Below are 23,048 nucleotides of genomic sequence, written 5' to 3' on the forward strand. Positions count from 1 at the left end.
GCACCTCTATGCGGCCATTAAAAAAACTAAGGTGTTGACGACAGGTAACAAATCAGTTCATTTCAAAGGCCAAGCACAAATACGTTTGGAGGAATTTCGAGCAGTTTCGTTTTCCCTCGTAGACCGCATTGGACACACCGAAGACATTGTTTAGAAAATTCGTTAAGCACGCAGAACGCTGATAAATCAGTACCCGCAACGAAATCTGATCTTATAGGGGTCGTCGCTGAATGGAGCAGAACGTACGCGGGACCGCTCTAGCATATAGAACACTTAGAAGGCCACGCCACCCCATTGCTTCAAGCGTATCGCGCTTCCTAAGACAAGTAGATAAGTGAGAGTGACAAAATAAAAAACATATATTTTCCAATATGATTACAGCTGTGACACGGAATCTACGCTCCGTTTTCTGCCTCTGCAGGTAACACGTACCTTTCTTCATCGCGAGGACACCGGTATTTGTAAGATCTTAAGCGTTAAATTTGGTTAAACAAATATTGTAATGTTTAAGCAGGTTTTGCGAATGGGACATTTTCAGCGTACTCTGACACAGGGCCACAGCTAAAAGGCTGTTACAAAAGGGAAGCTCGTCACTTAAACTCTCAGTAAATAGGGCCTGCCCTCGCCATGCCCAAGCATTCGTTGCGGTGGGATGTGTCCTGCTGGCCATGCCCGTGTGCACAGGCGCAGTAGGATCCCAGTCAACACGGTAAGCACAGAAGATTTGGAGCATACGGAATGCTCAAATATCTAATAAATCACATATGCAGTTGCAAATGGCGGAATGCAGCATGATCGCCGTTAATAAACGAAACCCGGAATAAATTAAACGTACCAAAGGAAATCTACGAGAAATTATTACACGACTAGATCAGTGAAAATACAAATTAACCACGGCCGAAAACTGTCTTGTCACATTGGCTGCCAAACTAGCTCCCTCAAATAAAACGCCAAAAATGATTCCGTAAACATCCACATCTGCCAGCGCAGGAAACAGAATTCAATGTACTAATGAATCTCGGTGAGTTTATTAGAGCGTTCAAGAACTCACTGCACGCGCTAAATAATTTTTCGCAACATGTGTATCAGAGCACTTCACGTGAATCGTCACGCATGTGTTATTTTTCCATCCACTCTACGTGCCATATGGCGGATTAAACACAAGTGTTTATACAGCCGCAAGTTAGCCGATACCGTGTAGCAACATTTGCAAAGGGGGGATATGTATACAAGCCTGACTGTCTCAGTTTTAAATTAGCTGCAACTAACGCTTCTTGTTACATCGATTCCGTCGCTTATCAAAACATAAAGGGCCGTCAATCAGAAAAATGAAGTTCTACAGCTCTGGAGTGCCTATTTTTACAATAACCGTTTTAGCCCGGTCTGGAAAAACGAACCAGCGAAGCAAGCTCCAGCGCATCATTATTGCATGCGAAATTGCGAAGGATTTTTACATTGTTACAGCCGTTAGGCTCCGCAGCTGAAGATATTGCGTATAAACAGAAGAAATCCCGGGCCGTCTCCACTAGCGTCAAACCTGTGGAGGGGTCAGGCATGCAGTGTATAAGTGTATTTTTCGCGCCTTGGCGTTTTAGCCCATGGTGATGGAACCGTTTGGGTGAGGGGTAGGGGGGAGGAGGGGGAGCGGGGAGCGGGATACAGCTTCGCTCGAAGCACAAAGCTTTGTAGCACGAGGTGTTGGAAAACGATTGTCCCAGGGTGTTCTTTTAGACCACCTTACGTTCTAGCGCGAGGCGCAAACGAGTGTCCGGGGGTTTTAGTGCCGTGACTACATCAAGGATGACATGAGAAGATGACGACGACATAAGACCCCGACAGCCCGAGCCCCTAAGGGGCTTCGCTCCTGAAAAACCTAAAGCAGTCGGACAGTTTTCTGGTGTTAAATCACGTGAAAACAAAAACAGGCCACCCACATAGATGCAAGCACCGCGTAACATACCGATAGAGCTCATTTTTCGTCGATAAACTGTACCTGAACGTTCACACATTACTTAGCCGGACGCTAATTACTTATTCGCAACCCTCGGAAAAACTTCTCCAATTTGCCCAGTCACCTGAGCCAGAGCTTTCGACTACGCGCACGGCCACGGGTAAAGGCCACGTCAAGAAACGCGTTCCACAAGGCCACCCATGCCAATCAGTCTTACGCCGTCCAAATATAGGCCGCTCTCAGGACTGCGTAATGTAAACAGTCTGTAGAGGAACACGGAAGGCTCGATTTGGACGGGAACAAAGAAAAATTTGGAACAGGGAATTGGGTTTACATCTTAATGGAGGTATTATTGATGAGGTCTTCATTCTTCCAGTGACAGAAACCGCCCGGTGATGGTGATTTCGCTTACTAATGCAATGACCTTCTTATGCGGAGTGAGTGAATAAGAAGAGGTTTAGTAATTTTGTTGCACTTGAACGGTGGTGTGAAAGAGCGCAGGGTTAATAGGAAGATTTTAGGGAGGAGGAAAGTACGAAGGATAACTTTGCATCAAGAGACTGTACCAGCGGCCTGGAGGCAAGTTTTCCGTCAATGGGAGTCACAGTCGTTGTCGACTCGTCTGCATTCTCTTGAAGCAGGTCCCTTCTGATTGGTTCTGCTTTGTCGTAGAGGAAAAGCAGAAGTGCATGCCATTAGCTAATACAGTGCACAGGAGTTGCTTTAGGCAGCGGGCAGGACCACGACAGGAGACATGTGGGCCATGGTCGTAATTGCAAGTTTGTGAAAGCGCGGTATTGAGAAATACTTATGAAGGAGCACCCCAACACTACATGATGCAGGTTAACACTAGTAGGTCTAGTGCTACATGGGGTAGTGAAACTGGCAGGTGCCCCACGGCAACAAAAAGTGAAAGTTGGGGAGCGTACCCGTCTGAATTCGTCTTGTGGTGACCGTTTCCCACTTCTCGAACTCACGGGAACGGACTGCACAAATTTGCAGTGGGATTTGATCGCTTTAAGGTCTTCTGAGGGACAGGGAAAGACGCCGTCGTCATTACTACCGAGCGGTTCTGAGCAGTCACGGAAAGTAAATGCCGGCGTCCTGGTCGGTACACCCCTCATTTCCGAGGATGCTGCTCTACGCAGGCACCCAGGGAAGCATGAAGTCGTGATCTGGTTTCCTGAGCTCCACAGCTTTGCGGCGAATGGCTCTGGTGGCGCGAATGGTAAACTGCACATGGGCACATGCGCCATACGCTGCTTCAGATTCCGTGTACAGTTAGTAATGCACTGGGAGCTCACCAGGTTCCAACCGTGGTGGCTCAATGGCGAAGACGTTGTGCTGCTGAGCCCAAGAACGTGGGTTCCATATCCGGCTGCGGCTGCCACTTTTTTGATAGAGACGAAAACCGAAAACGCCCGTGTGTCCGAGTTTTCGGCGCACGTGAAAGATCTCCATGTAGACAAAATTAACCCGGAGCCCTCCACTACAGCCCGCCTCAACACCTGCGTAGCGTCGGGGCGTTAAATCCCACAATCAATCAGCTCACTAGGCTTTCCTTGACACCCGATTCAAAATATGCGGAGATGACCTGCATTTGAGCCTGTGAGCTGTAGGCAGGGGTCTCAAAAACGTGGTAACGACAACCTGGAAGTCCGGGAAGTCCAACAGGCCGCGGCGTGCAGGATGTGGGAGTCAGCTGAAGCGGGCATGCCAGTATCCGTGCAGATGGCGCTCTTATGTTTCAATGCAGCCTGTGTGACGATGGTGGGACGTTTTGCATCATCTAGCTCATCGACCACGGTTCTCATGGCTTTTGGGTGTTTACGCAAGAGCTGTGCAGATAGAGACAAGTTCTGCGAGAAATACCAATTCACAATCTTTGGCGACACCTGGCCGCAATCAGTGGATGGCAACATTCAGGCTCCTCGCTTGCCTCCGGTTAAGCACGAATCAAAAGATTGCAAGGCACCATTTGTGGCAACAATAAATCCTACTCCGCGAACAACGTGTTTTACTCAAACTGTATGACAGAAGTAGGCAGCTTATTCAGAAAACAAGAATGCTGTATAGAGACATAGAGAGAAAGAAACATCTTTGATATGCAAGTGAGGTAAGCTAGGCTAGGTGCCCGACTAGCTACAGCAAATGGAGGTGAAGGTGTCATGAAAATATATCATCTGCCCACCTAGCGTTCTGCCGCCCCCTGCTACGCTTGCCTTCTTTAGGAATCCACTCTGTTACCCTTGCTTAGCAACGTTTATCTTGCCTTCGCATTACATACCCTGCCCACACCCATTTCTTCATCTTAACTTCTACTTATATTTCCTTCACACGCGTTTGTTCCCTCACCCACTCTGCTCTCTTCTTGTCCCTCAACGTTACACCTATCATCTTCCGTTTCATTGCCTGCTGGGTCATCCTGAATGCAAGTTGAACCCTTTTAGTGAGCCTCCAAGTTTCTGTCTGTACCGTATGTTATTGGCCAAAAAAACGGCACATTTGCAGTTGCTGTCTCAACCAGAAGACCACGAGGCTTTGACATTTCTCCGCCTGAATTTGCCTATGGTATATGACTCAATGCCTAGTATGACTTAAACGATGTCGCAAGGGAATATTTGAGCATCACCAACTTAATTTTTTCTTACTTCTCAAATTCCTCCTCTCGTTTGTAACTTTTGGGAGCAGTATCTGAAAAGAGTTGTGCTGCGCTACAACGTATTGTGTAAGTATGATGCCATAATTTGTGTACTGAGGATGGAAAAAGGTACGAGCGTGTACCGAGGAGGACACCACAAATTTTGCGAGGCTGAAATAAAGGTCAGCAGCAAGCATCAACCTAAGACACACTCCGATGTTTCTTTATGACTTATAATGTCTCCGTCAAAACTAAAGGAGCAATCGCATTCTGGTTGGAACCACCAAGTGGAACATATGGGGGGGGGAGAGCGAGATAACTGTCAATGATAACACGTCCGTTTTTGCGGCGGTCATTTCGTTCACCAAGTATACTATGTTTCGGACGTCCTGCAAGAGTACATTATTTCCTAAGTACTCTGTATCTGTATAGTTTACGTTGAAAGCAGCCTTGCGTTGGTAGCCCAATCCGAGTGGTGAACCACAAGGCAAACAACCGTATTCAAACAGTTCGTACATCACACTATCCGAGGTTGATGAAGCCCACATTCACCATTTTGTGTTCCCGTGCTTCCGTTATGCGGAAGGTTCAATCGAGATTTGTGCCGGATGGAATTCGACTGCTTGATCTCATCGTGCGTGTCGGTACGACCCCAAACTGAGCGGAATGGTGTGTACAAGATGAGGCTGCAGATGAGCTATCACCAAATATCCCCTGCCAAGTCCCATACTGTAACCTGCTTATACATTCTTGCTAGCACAATTGGAGCACGGCTGCTGCGTTTTGTGAAACAATCACAGTAATTTGGGACCCCCGTAAATTTGTGATTATTGTGGTCCACTATATTGTCACGAAGACAAGGACGACGCAGTTGTCTTGCAGGAGAAACAAGTTTATTGGAGCGAACTTGTGCTCCCCTAACAACTCAAAAGAATACAGAGGCGGCGAAGCAGCGGTCACCAAAGTGACTTGCACAGGCGAGTGGCGTCGAATCGAATGCCCCGGCGTCCGCACTGCAGACTTTTTATCTTTTGGCGCGCGTGGTTCTCGAAACGTCGATTCGCATCGAGAACATAGTAGATGCAAGAAGATTATTCTGGGCTGTTCACGTTAGATCGGAATGCTCTCCCTATCACAACAGATAACACATGCGGCACAGAAAGAAAGAATGGAACACGCGCTTCCCTTGGCGCAGAGATAACACAGACCGGCGCAGTCGGGCGGTAAAAGCAAAACACAAATAAACAAACCCAATGTATGGTTCGCGGCATTACCCCCCCTCTAAGAGTGCATCGACCCGATGCTAGCATAAGCGACAGTCCGAATAAAAGTTCGTCATCGTCCGTAGAAAGGTTTTAAGCGAACCACGTGGACGACTTCAGGCCGCGTGCGTCGTCGTGATGTGCCGGAGTCACCATCGGGGATCACTTCGTAGGTAAGTTGGCCAACACGTCGTAGAATCTGGTAGGGTCCGAAATACCGTCGCAGGAGCTTCTCACTGAGTCCGCGTCGTCGGATGGGAGTCCAAACCCACACACGATCCCCTGGTTGGTACTCGGCGTCTCGGCGTCGGAGGTTGTAGCGGCCCGCATCCACCAGCTGCTGGTCCGTTATACGAACTCGAGCGAGCTGGCGGGCCTCCTCCGCACGTTGAAGATATCCGTGGACGTCGGCGTTGAGGTCGTCGTCTTCTACGTGCGGAAGCATGGCGTCGAGCATCGTAGTCGGCCTTCTACCGTAGACAAGCTCGAACGGCGTCACCTGTGTCGTCTCCTGGATAGCCGTGTTGTACGCAAACGTGACATACGGGAGCACTTCGTCCCAAGTCTTATGTTCAACGTCGACGTACATTGACAGCATATCTGCGATTGTCTTGTTCAGACGTTCTGTTAGTCCGTTCGTTTGGGGGTGGTACGCCGTCGTTCTTCGGTGATCCGTGTTGCTGTAGCGTAATACTCCTTGCATCAGCTCCGCAGTAAATGCCGTTCCGCGGTCTGTGATTAGGACTTCCGGGGCTCCATGTCGCAGCACAACTTGGCTTATAAAGAACTTCGCCACTTCTTGTGCAGTCCCCCTCGGAAGAGCGGCGGTCTCTGCGTAGCGCGTCATGTAGTCTGTCGCTACGACAATCCACTTGTTCTGTGATCGTGACGTAGGGAACGGGCCTAAAAGGTCCATTCCAATCTCTTGAAATGGTCTCGATGGGACGGCGATCGGTTGCAGAAGTCCGGCGGGTCTTGTCGGCGGCGTTTTTCGTCGCTGGCAGTCACGGCAGCTCCGGAGGTAGTGGGTGACGTCAGAGGTAAGGCCGGGCCAGTAGTACCTCGCCTTGATTTTTCCAATAGTGCGGGCTCTGCCCAGATGTCCGGAAGACGGGTCGTCGTGGCACGCTTCCAAAATTTCGCCACGAAGGTCCGCGGGGATGACGAGAAGGTAATTCGCTCTTGTTCCGGGGCTGAAATTCTTCTTCACAAGGACGGAGTTTCTCAGGCTGAATGCTGGTAAGCTGCGTTTGAGGGTCCTAGGAACGGCAACGTTGCATCCCTTGAGGTACTCGATTATGACGCGTAAGTCGGGGTCGGCACGCTGCTGGGCGGCTAGGTCGCTCTCCGTCACGATCCCGAAGAACGGGCTGTCTTCATCAGAGTCTTGTGGTGGTGGGTCGACGGGGGCGCGGGACAGGCAGTCGGCGTCGGAGTGTTTCCTGCCGGATTTATAAACGACTGTAACGTCGAACTCATGCAGGCGCAAGCTCCACCGCCCAAGACGGCCAGACGGGTCCTTCAAATTGGCGAGCCAACACAGCGCATGGTGGTCTGTTACAACCTTGAATGGCCTTCCATACACGTATGGGCGAAATTTTGAAATCTCCCATATAATAGCCAGGCACTCTTTCTCAGAGGCAGAATAGTTTTTCTCCTCCTTCGACAGACCACGGCTAGCATAGGCGATTACCCTTTCGCAGCCGCTTTGCTTTTGGACAAGGACGGCACCCAAGCCTATATCACTGGCGTCCGTATGCATTTCCGTCTCGGCATTTCCGTCGAAATGAGCGAGCACGGGCGGGCTTTGCAGGCGTTTTTGCAGCTCGCCGAATGCTTTTTCTTGGTCGTTTTCCCAGCTGAAAGGGGTGCTATCTTTCGTCAAGCGCGTGAGTGGCTCTGCAATGCGTGCGAAGTTTGCGACGAAGCGCCGGTAGTATGCGCACAGCCCGAGAAATCTCCGCACGCCCTTCTTGTCTTTTGGCCTTGGGAAGTTCGCAATGGCTGAAGTTTTTGCCGGGTCAGGTAGGACTCCCGCGGCGTTGACGACGTGGCCCAAGAACTTGAGTTCCCCGTATGCGAAACGGCACTTTTCAGGCTTCAGCGTCAACCCCGACGTACGAATGGCCTCGAGTACAGACTCCAACCTTGCAAGGTGTTCGTCGAAAGTCCGGGCGAATACCACTACGTCGTCGAGGTATACGAGGCAGGTGTGCCACTTAAGGCCAGCTAGCACAGTGTCCATGACTCTTTGAAACGTCGCTGGTGCTGTGCAAAGCCCAAACGGCATCACCTTGAACTCGTATAGGCCGTCTGGGGTTATAAATGCAGTCTTCTCTCGGTCTCTCTCGTCCACTTCAATTTGCCAGTAGCCGGTCTTCAGGTCCATCGATGAGAAGTACTTCGCGTGGCAGAGGTGGTCGAGGGCGTCGTCGATTCGGGGGAGGGGGTACACGTCCTTTTTCGTGATTTTGTTCAGTCGCCGGTAGTCAACACAAAACCTTAATGTGCCGTCTTTTTTCTTTACGAGTACGACGGGCGCAGCCCAGGGGCTTTTCGATGGCTGTATTATGTCGTCGCTGAGCATGTCGTCGACTTGAGTCCGGATGGCTTCCCGTTCGTGTGAAGAGACGCGGTACGGTGACTGTCGGGTAGGTCGGGCTCCATCTTCGATTATTATTCGGTGCTTCGCTAGAGGGGTCTGACGTAGTTTTGCGCTCGACGAAAAACATTCGCTATAGCGACGCAGCAAAGCAAATAATTTTTTCCGTTGTTCTTGCGGTAGCGCCGGATTCACGTCGAATGGCTGCGGGAGCTTGAATGTTTCTACGGGTGTGCGTTCAAAGTCGGCGACTGCGATCACATCACTTGCTTCTTGCGTTTCTTCGAGGAACGCAATTGCAGCTCCCTTGTTTAAATGCTGGTACTCTTCGGTGAAATTAGTGACCAAAACGTGAGATTGGCGTTGCTTAAAGTGCGCAATGCCTCTTGCGACGGAGACACCGCGGTCGAGAAGCAACCTTCGATCACTCTCTACGATAGCGTCGATGTCAGAAGCAGCATCCTCACAGTAGACGGCGATCATCAAGCTTGCGCGGGGTGGCAGGGTGATGTGATCGTCGGCGATCCTGACAGCAGCACGGTGATCGGGGTTCGGCTGCGGCGTCGTGGAGTGATTGGAGGAAAATGTTATCGACTTGGTCTGCAGATCAATTATTGCGCCGTTGTCCGTCAAAAAGTCCATTCCGAGAATCACGTCGCGGGAGCAGTTAGGCAGAACGACGAACGCCGCAGGGTACGTTGTGCCGTCTATGGTGACGCGCGATGTGCACGTTCCACTTGGCGTCACGAGGTGGCCTCCTGCTGTGCGTATGTGCGGACCGTCCCATCTGGTCATAACTTTCTTCAGTTTAGACGCAAATGGTCCGCTCATTACCGAATAGTCAGCTCCCGTGTCTACGAGGGCGACTACGTCAAAGCCGTCGATGGACACCTTGACGTCAGATGCAGTCGTCCTCGAGTTCTGGGTTCGTCGGGGCGTCGTATCTCTGCTTGTACGTGTTGATGGTCGGGCACTGTGCATTGTCGTTGTCGTCGTCTTCTCAACGGACGTCTCGGTCAGGTCGGGTACGCGTCGCGCCGTGTAGCTGTCGTCGTGTTCGGGAGTCTCGTCAGGGTTAGGTGGGGTCGTCGGGATGAGGGCATATCGTGAGTCACTGTCTTCAGCGCGTCCTTGCGTCGTTGGAGGGTTTCTAGTTTTTCGCCGTAGAGCAACTTCACCTCCAGAAGTTGCCGCCTTTAGTTTCCCCCGCGTGGGCTGGGGGCCTTCCACGGGCGAAGTCAGCGTTGCCACGGCGGTTCGGCGATTGGTAGGGGTAGGGCGACGGCGAACGGTTGAAACTCGCTGGGCCACGGCTGGTTTCAGATAGATACTCGTCGATCTCACGTGGTCGTTGGCCAGGGAGAGGGCGAGGTGCGTCGACGGAGAAACCACGCAGTCCGAGTCTTTTGTATGGGCAGCGACGGTAAATGTGGTCGGCCTCTCCGCAGTGGTAGCACAGAGGACGGTTATCGGGAGTTCGCCATACGTCCGTCTTCCTCGGCGTCTGGTTTCGGGCTACCGGGGGTCGGGCGGGTGACAGTGGGCGGCGGTACGGTGGGGCCTCTTGACGGCGTGTTGGAGCAGGGCGGGGTCGACGAACAGCCGCAGAGTATGTCATAGCTTGTGGCTCTCGGGGTACCTCGGATGGCGTAGAAGTTCCCAACGCTTGTTGCACTTCTTCTCTAATCACGTCGGTGAGGGAAGCGACTTGGGGCTGCGGCGGCGTTGGGAGAAGTTTCCGCAGCTCCTCTCTCACTATTGCGCGGATAGTCTCGCGTAGGCTGTCGGCCGGGATCCGCGTGCTGCCAAAGTCGTTCGCATTGGCCGCGCCAACAAAGTTGCGGTCATACTGCTTAGCACGCATTTCGAGGGCTTTCTCAATGGTGCTGGCTTCGGTCACGAATTCGGCGACGGTTTTGGGCGGATTTCGGACAAGTCCAGCAAACAGTTCCTCCTTCACTCCGCGCATTAAGAAGCGCAACTTCTTTTCTTCCATCATTTCGGGGTCCGCGCGGCGAAATAGCTGCTTCATCTCCTCAACGAAGATCATGACTCCTTCATTGGGGTGTTGCGTGCGCGTTTCCAACAAAAGGGCGGCTCTTTCTTTCCGCACGACGGTAGTAAAGGTCTTAGTGAATTCGCTTTTGAACTGAGCCCAGTTTGTCAAGGAGCTCTCGTGGTTCTCGAACCAAGTGCGAGCCGAATCTTCCAAGTAAAAGAAAACATGCCGGAACGTTTCTGCGTCGTCCCACCTGTTGAATTTCCGGACGCGCTCCAGTTTCTCCAACCATTCTTCTGGGTCTTCTGCGGGGGCTCCTCGGAATGATGGCGGTTCCCGTGGCTGCTGCAGAACGACGGGAGGATTGGCTTGGTTGGGCATGGTGCTGGTTGCGACGTCTTTCTTCTTCGCTTTCTCCGGTAGTAGACCGACCTCGGGTGGTAAATCTTGCACGCGGAGGCTGGCTCTTGTTGGACTGGCTTGGCGGCTTCCAGAGGTTGTAGTGGGCATGAAGGGTGCGTACCCCGCACCTCCACCAGATGTCACGAAGACAAGGACGACGCAGTTGTCTTGCAGGAGAAACAAGTTTATTGGAGCGAACTTGTGCTCCCCTAACAACTCAAAAGAATACAGAGGCGGCGAAGCAGCGGTCAACAAAGTGACTTGCACAGGTGAGTGGCGTCGAATCGAATGCCCCGGCGTCTGCTCTGCAGGCTTTTTATCTTTTGGCGCGCGTGGTTCTCGAAACGTCGATTCGCATCGAGAACATAGTAGATCCAAGAAGATTATTCTGGGCTGTTCACGTTAGATCGGAATGCTCTCCCTATCACAACAGATAACACATGCGGCACAGAAAGAAAGAATGGAACACGCGCTTCCCTTGGCGCAGAGATAACACAGACCGGCGCAGTCGGGCGGTAAAAGCAAAACACAAATAAACAAACCCAATGTATGGTTCGCGGCAATATTGTCTGAACTACCACGCTAAACACCTATATGTATAAACCGCTGAATTCGACACACGATGACTGATTGCATAAAAGGAAATGAGCTAATGGAGCAATAACCTGAAGGTACTGGTATTGGGGGGCTATTCTGGGTGTGCATGACGCAGTCAAACCTTTAGAGCTATCAGGTCTAAGCAAGTTGGAAAAAGGAGGGTTGGTTATGTCCCAGAAACACCAGAACGTCTTTGCCAGTCCTTAGCAGTAACATGCATTGTACGCTCAGGGGACTTTTGCGACCCACACCTGCATTTCACACTTCATCGCAAATGGCCTATCATCAGAACGGGTTCTAGAGCGTTAAGTTGGGCCAGTTGGTTACCAAGGAATTTTTTGTACTAGCTAGCATTATTACAGGGACAGAGCTATAGAGGAGACGAAACGCACGCTAGAACCTCCACTCAGTTTATGCCACATAAGCAGTGAAACACGAAGTAGTATGTGATATTTTAACGGGTTATCATATAAACGCAGCGGAAACAAACAGAACAGTATCGCTAATATCACATGCCGCATTACAGCGCGTGCAAATATCACATGGTGTAAATTAAACCCACACGTCAGAACAGCCTTCATTCATCGCACATGCGCAACCACCTTTCCGTCTGCAGCAAACTCAATTCCTTTACGGACAGCAGCAAGGACGGTTTACTGACGCACCTTTCCCCTTCTCTGCCTATCAAGAAAGCTTCAACAATTTCTCGGTCTGTTTGGGAGGACAACCTGTACACGATGCGTGTCTGGCAGAAATATGAAGTGCAACCGACGCACCTACGGAAATGATCAGCGAGGTGGTCAGCTCCCATCTGCCCATTCACAGCCGCATGGTGCTCTATGCCAATGTAGCACTTTTTGCACGACAGGAGGACCCTGTAGAGCACCCCCATGACAGGATCCACAAACCACCTCTTGAACTTTGCCGATATGCTGGGCTTGGTTCAGGGGTTCTTCGCCGTACGCACCATCTTTGACTGCCTGTCAGGTGCCGAGAACACCACCGGCACACCACACTTTCCACCAACCTTTTTCAGGCGGTGGGACACTTGGTGTACGTAAGACAAAGCTGCCACAGGAACTTTCTGTCTTTCGCACTCCGAACCGGGCACGGGGTCTGTTTTGACATCCACCGCAAGGCTCTCGGTCACAGAAGCCGCCATTTCAGCTAGAAAACCCACCCCGTTCAGTCTTTCCGCTTTTGCAAGCAAGCTATCCCGCATTATCTGCTGGCAAGACCTGGTCAGCACTGTTCTTAGAATGTTCTTTGCCATGCCTCGCTTCAAAAGCTCTGAATCGGCTGTTTGGTAGGGTAGGATTCCCTTTTTATTGGGCGGAGCATACGGCCAACAAGACTGCCTGCACCCCCCAGGAGTAGGCACAAATCCAAAAACTGCAAAACACCTATCTCAGGCAACTCATTTGTTAACTTCAAAACGCGTGCACACTCAATCAAAATGCGTAGCACATGGGCAACATTGTTATTTCTACCCCTGGGCACAACTTGATCCAACACCACATGGTAACCATCGACATACTGGCAAATCTTCACAATCAAGCTGCCCTCAAGGCGACGAGCAGTCTGCCGGTCACACTTGGCCGAAAACAAGTTGCTCCGGACGGGGGTGATATACGAACCTATGCAAACACTCCCTTTTTACACCACCAGCTATCTTCAAACCTGATCAAAGTGAATAACAGATAAAAGTCTAACAAAGCTATGAAGCTACTAGCCGACATTCCCACGGAATTTCGGAAGGATACAACACCACTCACGTCAATGCTTTCCTGAACAGCGCTTAGCCTTCCACGTTTTGGAATGGAGTAAAACAGCTCTTCCGCTGCATCAAGGGAAACGGCAAAGAGGCTGGCCCCCACGTCGTTTTGCACTCCGACAAAAAGCTAATAACTTCTTCCGAGTTAGGTACCAGAAACGGGTCCCCAAGCTTTAAGCCATTCAACTCCCTTTGTAGAGACTTGGACACCGCACCTGGCCAAGATCATTTTTTCGTCACAATCGCATGAAAACGTACGAAATCTTTGCATGTTTTTGCAGTGTAAACAACATCGAGGGCATCCGTTTTTCCACCCGGAATCTCTTTTCTTAGGTTAAGTAGGTTAAGATATTCTCGGTGGCGTAGCGCTTCTCTTTTAAGCTTAACATGATTAGCTGGAGTGAACACAAAATTCTTTTTAGAGCGTTGTCAGCCTATTCCTTGAACAGGTCTTTTGTCATGACAACAAAGCCACTCTCCTCGTCAGACAACGTATGGGGCCCAGTTAATGTAACGCTAGACTCCTATGGTGTTTTTCACGTGACTACTACACCGCTCCGCTCTCCCACTACCACCCACGTGGCATCCTATCCCTTTCTTGATAGGCAGAAATCAAGAAAGGTTCATCAGGGCACCGTCCTTGGCGCTGTTCTCAAAAAAATTCAATTTTGGGAACAGAGGAAGGTGTTTGCGCATTCGCGATGGATGACGGCTGTTCGCACGTGTGGGTTTAATTTGAGCCATGGGATATGGCCCGGCGCTGCAAGGGGGCCTGTAATAAGAGGGACACTGTTTTTTTTTGTATTCGCTGCGTTTTTATAATAACCCCTTCAGATATCCTGTATTTCTTGATGTTTTCTTGTTTTTGTGGCATAAACTGAGTTTAAATTCTAGCGTGCGTTACGTGTTCTCTTTAGCGCTGTCCCTCTAATAAGGTTCGCTAGTACGACGAATTCCTTAAAACGGGTTCCCCTCAAGGCAGCAGACATAACCTAAGCTGAACGCTATTAGATACGGGACGACCAACAGCAATCATTCGGCAGCTAAAACAACATCCCCTGAGCTGCCAAGGTCGTTCAATATACATCTGCAGCGCTTGACCTCCCGCAATTTCGCATGTTGAAGGTTTTTTTTGTGTGTGTAGGCGGACTATTACCTGAACTCAATTCCAGCGTTAGGGTGTGGTATCATTTTTGCAGCGGTGGCTGCTTTTCAGATGTATATCTTGAAGGTGGAAGCGCTCACAAAACAGGGACGAAAGTAGAAAGAACATAGACGACACGGCGCTAACTCGAAACTATTTGTTTATTGAAAAGAAACACAAATACATACTTTCAACATCTCACGTGGTGCGTTCATCTCGCCCAAGATAAAACGATGAAATTCACTTCTTAACAGGATTAAATACATACGGGTGTACACGTGACAAGCAAAGGGTAAGGGCAATAACACAGCGAAGCCATAACAATCCAAGAAACCACTGCGATCGCAATGAGTTGCACAGATAAAAGTATTCTTTGTCAGTTATAAAAGTTGATGAAGTACTAACACATCTATCTCCTGACCTTTTAATATGAAATGCTTCAATCAGCTCTCAAGTGGTTTTATCTCGATTCCGTGACAAAACTCTGGTATCGCAGAATATCGGCGAACAGCCGTGCGTGGTACAGTGTTTCCATAGTTGAGAGCCCTGCTTTGATTTTTCACCGTTTTTGTGTTCTTGCAGACGTGTGTTTAAACATCGCCATGTGTTTAAACAGACGTGTGTTTAAACATGGGCTTCTTTGAACGCGGGCTGTACGACCAGCATACATGTTTTTCTTCTCGATACAGCCTCAGATCCAAGAACAGTAATTCATGTTCCTTTGGTCACTCAACTGTGAAGCTGAGTCCACAGCCGTACTGTTTAAAAAAGGTTCAAAACCTGAGTCACCATTTCGTCGTGCTATCAGGCTTTGCAAATACAAGAAAATCATCGACGTATCTGACAATTTTACTGGCCATCCCTCCCAAGTTATTGTCACTTTTTCTGTCACTCCTTCCTAGAAATATGTTGCTAATTTGCTGTTGCTAATAAGACAGAAAAATTGAGAATAACTTGGGAGGGATGGCCAGTAAAATTGTCAGATACGTCGATGATTTTCTTGTATTTGCAAAGCCTGATAGCACGACGAAATGGTGACTCAGGTTTTGAAACTTTTTTAAACGGTACGGCTGTGGACTGAGCTTCACAGTTGAGTTACCAAAGGAACATGAATTACTGTTCTTGGATCTGAGGCTGTATCGAGAAGAAAAACATGTATGCTGGTTCTACTGCCCGCGTTCAGAGAAGCCCATACTAAACTTCAGTTCTGGCCACTCAAAGATCGTAAAAATGGGGATCGGTGTTTCCTGTCTGCGAGCATCCCTCACAAAATCCTACACACAAACAATTTCTAGTAGTTTCACAAGCCAGTTAGAAAGACTAAATAAGGCTGGTTTTTCGCAATCTATCATTCGCAAGATAGTCTTTCAGTTAATTAACGGTGCTAAATCAGACTGGGGGAACAAGAAAAAGAAAACACGGGTAAAATACCTGTAGTCATTCCGTATATGCACAAGATGTCGCACGGGTTAAAAAAGGTTACTAACCGGTATGACGTCGAGGTGGTTTTCTCGGCCCCAAACAAAGTGGCCAGGTTATGCGGCAAAATAGACAGAATGTTATCACCCAGTTAGAAGCCGCAAAGAAGACAAGCATGCCAAGTGAAACATACTCCCCCTTTGCGCGTTGTGCAATGTGTGTTGTCTATTTTATACCGATGACGGGTGGCCACAGTTATGTAGGACAAACTGGGCGATGTTTAAACAAAACGGTGAAAAATCAAAGCAGGGCTCTCAACTATGGGAGCACTGCACCACGCACGGCTGTTAGCCCGTATTCTGCGATACCAGAGTTTTGTCACGGCATCGAGATTAAACCACTCGAGAGCTGATTGAAGCATTTCACATCAAAAGGTCAGGAGATCGATGTGTTAGTACCCCATCAATTTTTATAACTGACAAAGAATACTTTAATCTGTGCAACTCATTGCGATCGTAGCAGTTTCTTGGATTGTTATGGCTTCGCTGTTTGAATGCCCTTTCCCTTTGTTTGTCGCGTGTACACCCGTAAGTATTTAATACTGTTAAGAAGTGAATTTCGTGGTTTTCTCTGTGGCGAGATGAACGCACCACGTGAGAAGTTGAAAGTATATGTGTTTCTTTTCAATAAACAAATAGTTTCGAGTTAGCGCCGTGTCGTCTATGTTTTTTCTACTTTCGTCCCTGTTTTGTGAGCGCTTCCACCTTCAAGATGAACGGCTACCAACTAGCCCAATTGTCCGTTCTATTTGAGATGTATGCAAAAGCGAAAACGGCTGTGTGTCGAGATTTTGCCCGACGTTGAAGATGCTGACGTGGGCAATAAGATTCCGTAGTGCTCCACTACGGCGCGCCTTATTGGCCATATTTAGCTCAGGCGTGTTAACCCAATAAACAATCAACTAAATCCAGCATCGACGTTATGTACCCAATTATTTGGCTGCCTCAGCACAAGTTCCTTTGTTCCATCGCTTTTTCAGACCACAATTAGATACATGGGGGAACCCGCTGCGGTGGCTCAGTGGCTAAGGCGTTGCGCTGCTGAGCACGAGGTTGCGGGTTCGATTCCCGGCCGCGGCGGCCACTTTTCTGATGGAGGCGAAAAACAAAAACGCCCGTGTGTGCGAGATTTCGGCGCACGTTAAAGATCCCCAGGTGGTCAAAATTAATCCGCAGCCCTCCACTACGGCGCGCCTCATCGCCTGCGTTGCGTCGGCGCGTTAAACCCTACAATCAATCAAGATACATGGGGTAGTCAAGGCCAGACTCACCAAAGCACGAGTACAATTTTAAGTTATCAAATAACGGCCAACTGTAATAAACATAGTTCGCGGGGATAAGTTGGTCGCAGTTATCCCAGGACCAGAATAAATGGAGATTAATGGGAGAGTATCTCCCCTGCAGTGGGCGTAGATAGAATCGCGATGATGATGACAATAAATGTAATGGCGTCGGGCTTGATATGCAGACACCCAACGATTACCTCGTAAGCATTTCTGTTTGGCCCATTGTCAGCCGACCCAATTAGGGTTTAGGCAAAGACAAAGAAAGTACCTCGTGTGCGTGCGATGTTCTTTCCTATTAGTGTCTCGGCATAGGTGACTATCACTTCCAATCTGTCAATGTTTCCTACCCCGCCATAAGATTATAGTGTAAATTTCCGGTCTTGTTTGCGGCAAACAGAGTTTGCTTGAGTTCACTCGTACAAGTACTGATTTCTTCCGGTTGAAATCTGCCTTATTAGCAGCGATGCAAAAATTACAAATACCAGCTGAAATCTTGCGGCGCTCACCTTAGCGCGCGTATGGTGTGGGACAGCTCAATGCTGCATGCTCAAACGGAAATTACGAATTACTTTGTTCATGGGGTGCTTCGAAAGCAGATGGGTCGGCTAACGTAACATTAAAGGTACCGCTGTCTTTCAGTAATTGTTAAGTAAGCCCTAATCTTTACTGAAAAGATAAATTTTACATCCAGAATGTGTACCCTATTAATTATGAAAAAATCAATATGCCCGCTGCAAAAAAACGCATTTCGCCGAGCGTCAGCAACAGGCCGCGTGTGGAACTGCAGCGAGGTAAGAGAAAATTGGTGCATGCAATGTAAATAAGACTGTGGTCTGTCCCGCCCTTCACAGAAGCACGGCGGATACAACTGACATCTTTTAACATGAATAAAATCTCTGTGATGCCAGTTGGAGATTCCGTATGGCCCAATTTTGAGAGCGACGTTTTCTACAGGTTCACGTTAAATTCTGCTTTGTTCGCCAGGTGTTGACTACCCAGGCGGGTCTAAGCATAGCAAGGGACGTCCGTAACTAACCGCCACCTCAACTCTGAGTCCCTGCTTGCGTCGGCGTTGCAGTGCACAGAGCGGCCTTACCTCTCAACCACTGCCTCACCACAGCCACCAAAACTTGGCGTGCATGCAGAGACAGAGAGAGAACACATTTAAATGAGATCAAAACGGGAAGTCAAACCATAGCTCGCTCTTTTTAGTGAATGTTTATTTCATTGCCTGGGTGTCCGGGAAAGTATTGTCCTCGAGTCGGCAGATGGCCAACAGTGCATCCCACAGCTCATGGGAGGCAGGGGTTGTATAGCCGAGTTATGTATCCGAGCCAGTGGTGTCAGTTGTACGTAACACTTACAACGTACGTTGTGCCATCTTGCAAAGTACGCACGTACGTTGTAAGATGGCACAATTTCCGCTCAAAAGTGCATTAGGCGGGAAGAACTAAGTGCATCCCAACTGCATATATTGAATATACTTGTTTACAATGGTCGGGTCGGGATTTCTTGATTTTTTATGGTTTTTGAAGCCGGCGCAGAAAATTATGTCCACTGCTACCGTATAACTAGGTATTGTACTAATGGGCAGGAGAGGAATGGGAGCCGCAGTGAACATAGCGGATCACTGGGAACGTTGGCGAATCTGTTGATGACCAAAGTTGTTGCGTATTCGTGAAGCACGTAGAGCTCTCCACATGACTTCCCCTCAGTGGGTCTGACGGTAATCTTGAAGGGCCCGTACTTCTGTTGGGGCCACCCACTTTGACAGCAAACTTCCGCGTGCCCCACGAGAATCAATAAAAAATGTTTTTTCTAGAATGAAAGGAGGCGACGGCAAGTGTTTGTATTGGGTGCCTGTGCGGCTATTCCAATCACAGGCCTTCTGTTTCGCGAGGGAGATAATGCTTGCGTGCACTAGCTGTAGTGTTTACGTCATTAAGAAGGACGGAATATTCTCCATTGGCATAGGTTGGCTTTATATCATACGGCTTACTGCCGAGCTTTGGGAGAGCACCTTGGCCAGTACCGGCCTGGACGACCAGCTTCATCTGGCTCAAAAAGCTGTCGATGCTGCCCACGCTCAAGGCTTCCAGGACTGAGGAGGCCTCCTTCAAGCTTCAGTACAATCCCCCCTGTTGATTTAAATAAACGTTTATTCTCTCTCTCGCTAATCTTGATACGGAAGCATAAGAGTTTGAAAAAGAAAAAGGAATTCCTATAACCCTAGTGCAAGATGGATTTTTATACGAATCTCTCAAGCGAACTCTGAACAAAATATATGAAATATATTATTGCCATTTTGGGAACTTTTCTATTTTTTTTATTATAAATACCCAGGTGATCCAGCGGCGGCTCTTGATTCCAACCCAAAGGTTCCTCTTCTACAAAAACTGGACCGAGTATGCTTCTGGCATCGCTCATCCCCACAATGAATACTGGATCGGTAAAAAAACATTTTGCCTTTTTGCAACCACAGAATTAGAACAATGTTTCTAGAATAAGAAGAAGACTAAAGCGAAATCAAGAGACTGGCCGTAAAAGAGCTTTAAATTGCTCGGCGCACCACGAGAGGAGGGCGAAACCACGCCCTTTCTAAAAGACGTCGCGTAAATATACAGCCAACATTTTTTTGCGTGACTATTGATGGAAAAGACCTAAAAGATTTTCGAGTATTTGATTTGTGGTTAATAAATTCGCTAAGCTCTAGGATGCTATAAAATTTTATATAATTAAAATTACTTATGTACGGGTAATCTTCGACAGGCATCCGTTGCCTTACCGAGTGTACGAAGTCAGCGTGAATCTACAATACACTGCTAGATGTGTACCACGGAGTTACAAACTAGACACTCCGTACACCACCTTCTCTGGCCACTTTTATACGGTAAACTTTCTTGGGCTAATTAAACCCGAAAAGTTTGTCCTGTGTGTCTGTACGTCAATTCAGCTCTCGTGCTACGAGTAAAAAGAAAAGAGTTGAAAAGAGTTGATGTAGGCAAAACCATTCCAAACTCCTGGATCCACTCACATTGGTCATACAAAATCATCACAATAATCATCACCATCACAAACAACCGCTTTAGATTTACTGAAGGGCGATTGCAGCTCCAATGAACCATGGGCAGCACCTGTCCGGAACAGTTGGAGTGCACTCTCTGCCCCCGAGTTTTCTTATTGCATCCCTCCACCGTGCTATTGGACTACCCGTTGTCGTCACGTCTCTTGCTATCCACCCTGTTACGCCAGTGGTGCACTGGTGGTCAGATCTTCTCATCACATGGCCAACTCAAGTCCATTTATTGTTCTCTACCTGAACAATGTATCATACACTGGTGTTTTCCTCTCATCCGGGAAGCCCATTTCTTGGCCCTCAGAATTAGTGTTAGCAATATTCCTTCCATGGCCCATTGAGCCGACCTTAGTTTGCTTTCCCGGGGTTCCATGAGGAGCTAAGCGTCGCTGGGAAGTCATCACCAGCGGGATGCATCGTTTATATATATTTTTTTGCTGTGGTACAATTAGAGTACTTTGAATTATTCTGGATCGCTTGCGGAGTGCAGCCCAGCGCATACCTATTGTGCCCCGGATTTATATTTCGTTGTTATGGTGAGAAATAACCATCTTTCGGAGGTAGTTATATTGTTGTGCTCCTTCTGGCGTTGTATTTGCTAGTATGAAGAGGGAGCTTTCGGCATGATTTTTCTACAATACTTCAAAATTATTCACATTGATGTTTTGACACATGGCCGTGCTTTCTATTTTAGTTCCTCAGGCATTTTTTGCAGGTTGTCAGCAGTCTCACTTACAAAGAGTATATCGTCTGCAAACCTGTAATGGCTCGAGTATTCCCAGTTTATCATTATTCCCGCGTTTAGCCAGAAATGCTTTCGGAATACCCCCTCCAGACATGCTGTGAACTGATTTAGCGAGATGGTATCTCCCTGTCTTACTTCCTTCGGATCAGAAATTGGTCGCCGTGCCTGTGAAAGATTACCTTACCAGTACAGCCGTTATGTATGTCATCTAGGAATAAGGTATTTATCCTCTATTCTTCGGTCTCTCAAACCTTCTAGTACGGCTGTGGTGTGTACTGAGTTAAATGCTTTCTTATAAATAAATTGCGATAAATCTAAAACGCGGGCTAGTTGGTGACAATTCACGCCTGCCTTAGGGTACATGGGAGCTGATCCCGAAAGAATAGAAATTAATTCTAATAATACTCAAACGCGGCAAGGTTGGGGACAGTTAATAGTTTACATCTGCCATGAAAAGAAGTTTAGCGTACTATGCGGAATTTTTACAACTTGGTTGACGGCATGGATGTAAGATACGCTTGAGTACCTTTCTCCTAAACCGAGCATGCTCTCGGGGTTGTTCGGTATATAGGCTGTCATTTATAGGACTAAGTATCACTTTGGTCCACAGCTTGTAAACGACTGAAAGTAGCCTCGTGGTTCTGTATTTTTTAAGGTCTCTGTTGTCTGCCTTGTTAGCGATCAGCAAAATGTTATGGTTTTTCCGAGATATAGGCGCTTTTTGGGTGCATACGTATTCAACAAATAGTGCAGCAGCTTGTCTAGCACAAAATCGCTTTCTTCTTCAGGAGTTCACTGTTATGCCGTCGCCACTGGAGCTTTTCTAGTTTTCAGGAACTTTACAGCGTTTCGCACTTCTCCTTAAGTTACTATGGCAACATCGCAAGCTAATCCTGTACGCTGAGTAGTTTCCCCAGGTCTAACAATGTAGTAAGGGTAAGCATTCTTTTGCTACCCTCACTACCTCGTCCATGCTGTGTGTAATGTTACCTCGTTCGTTCACTGCGCACATTCTGCTTGCGCCCATGTTTTGCCTCCTCTTAGTTTTTTTTACACTTCTTCATATTTGCAGCGTTTCTGTGATCATGGTCACGTTATATATCCAAATGGCGTTTGTTTTTGCTTGTGGTGGCAATTTCAATTACTCGGCTAATTAAACTCGATCGGCCATATTTGTTACTTTCGTGTTCCTACGTTTCGGAATTATTCCTTCGTTTTCTTAGTTTTTCAATTTGTTGTCTACATGCTACTTTTCCCACAGCTGATGCTGATTCTGTGATTGCTGCTCTTAGGTTGTCCTTTATCTTGTATACACTATCGTCGTTCTTGTGCTTGGCGAGGAAGAATTTGTTTTGAGGGGTCTTTATAAACTTTGGCTCCCGTGCTGTCCCTGACTCCATGCTGCTTGCTTACCTTTCACGAGTTTCCGTCTTTTTCTTTTAAGATCCGTGACTTAATTTGCACCTAACCATTGTGTGATCACTGCCCCGAATCTTGCCCAGCACGTCTACGTCTTGCCGCATAGCTTGGTTGTCAGTAGTCCATTACGCTTTTTGTTCTACCGTCACACTTTTTACCAGCAGAGCTGTTTAGGCAAGAGCATTGTCCGGTTGCATTTGGACAATGTTTCCAGGAGAAAAAACGAGCTCCTGTAAGCGTGCGACTTCTCAGAAGTTCTCGGCGCCGTCTATGCTCGCGCGCGGGCTTGCGCCTTTGAGGAGATTCCGGAAAAAAATAACAGTGCAGCTAGGCAACACTTGGGGCGGAATTCTAGGTTTTGTCATTTTCATGCCTGTTTCAAAGTGACTGTTTCAAAAAAGTCTCCATTGGCTGAAAGCAGACGGTGAGGTGTGACGTAGCACAAGCAATGCGAGGCGTCGGTATCTCCGCACGCCGTTGGTCAGAGCCCTCGCACGTGCACCTACGTCACTAGTGAAAAGTATGCGAAATGGACATTTTAACAGCGAAGCTGTTTAGATATTCGTTGTTTCCGGCGTTTCACAAAACTCAGTGTAACGGTATAATGAAAAAAATTAAAGCCGTTTAGTTAGATTTCGCCTCTCCATCTGCTCGGTGACTGATGAAGACAAT

At 48.2% G+C, this 23,048-nt stretch overlaps 1 protein-coding gene across 2 annotated transcripts in view; it reads left to right on the forward strand.

Annotated features, from left to right (window-relative positions):
* LOC144172459 (techylectin-5A-like) overlaps positions 1-23,048 on the forward strand; it is a 46,131-nt gene that overhangs the window by 11,579 nt on the left and 11,504 nt on the right. For both annotated transcript variants that reach the window (XM_077701161.1, XM_077701162.1), the window contains one exon: positions 19,480-19,585. In XM_077701161.1, the coding sequence (XP_077557287.1) occupies positions 19,480-19,585 (106 nt within the window). The remainder of the gene's footprint in view (positions 1-19,479; positions 19,586-23,048) is intronic.

The sequence above is a fragment of the Haemaphysalis longicornis genome, unplaced genomic scaffold (genome assembly GCF_048455015.1).
Source record: "Haemaphysalis longicornis isolate Haplotype H1 unplaced genomic scaffold, Haemaphysalis longicornis Haplotype H1 scaffold_214, whole genome shotgun sequence".
NCBI lineage: Eukaryota > Metazoa > Arthropoda > Arachnida > Ixodida > Ixodidae > Haemaphysalis > Haemaphysalis longicornis.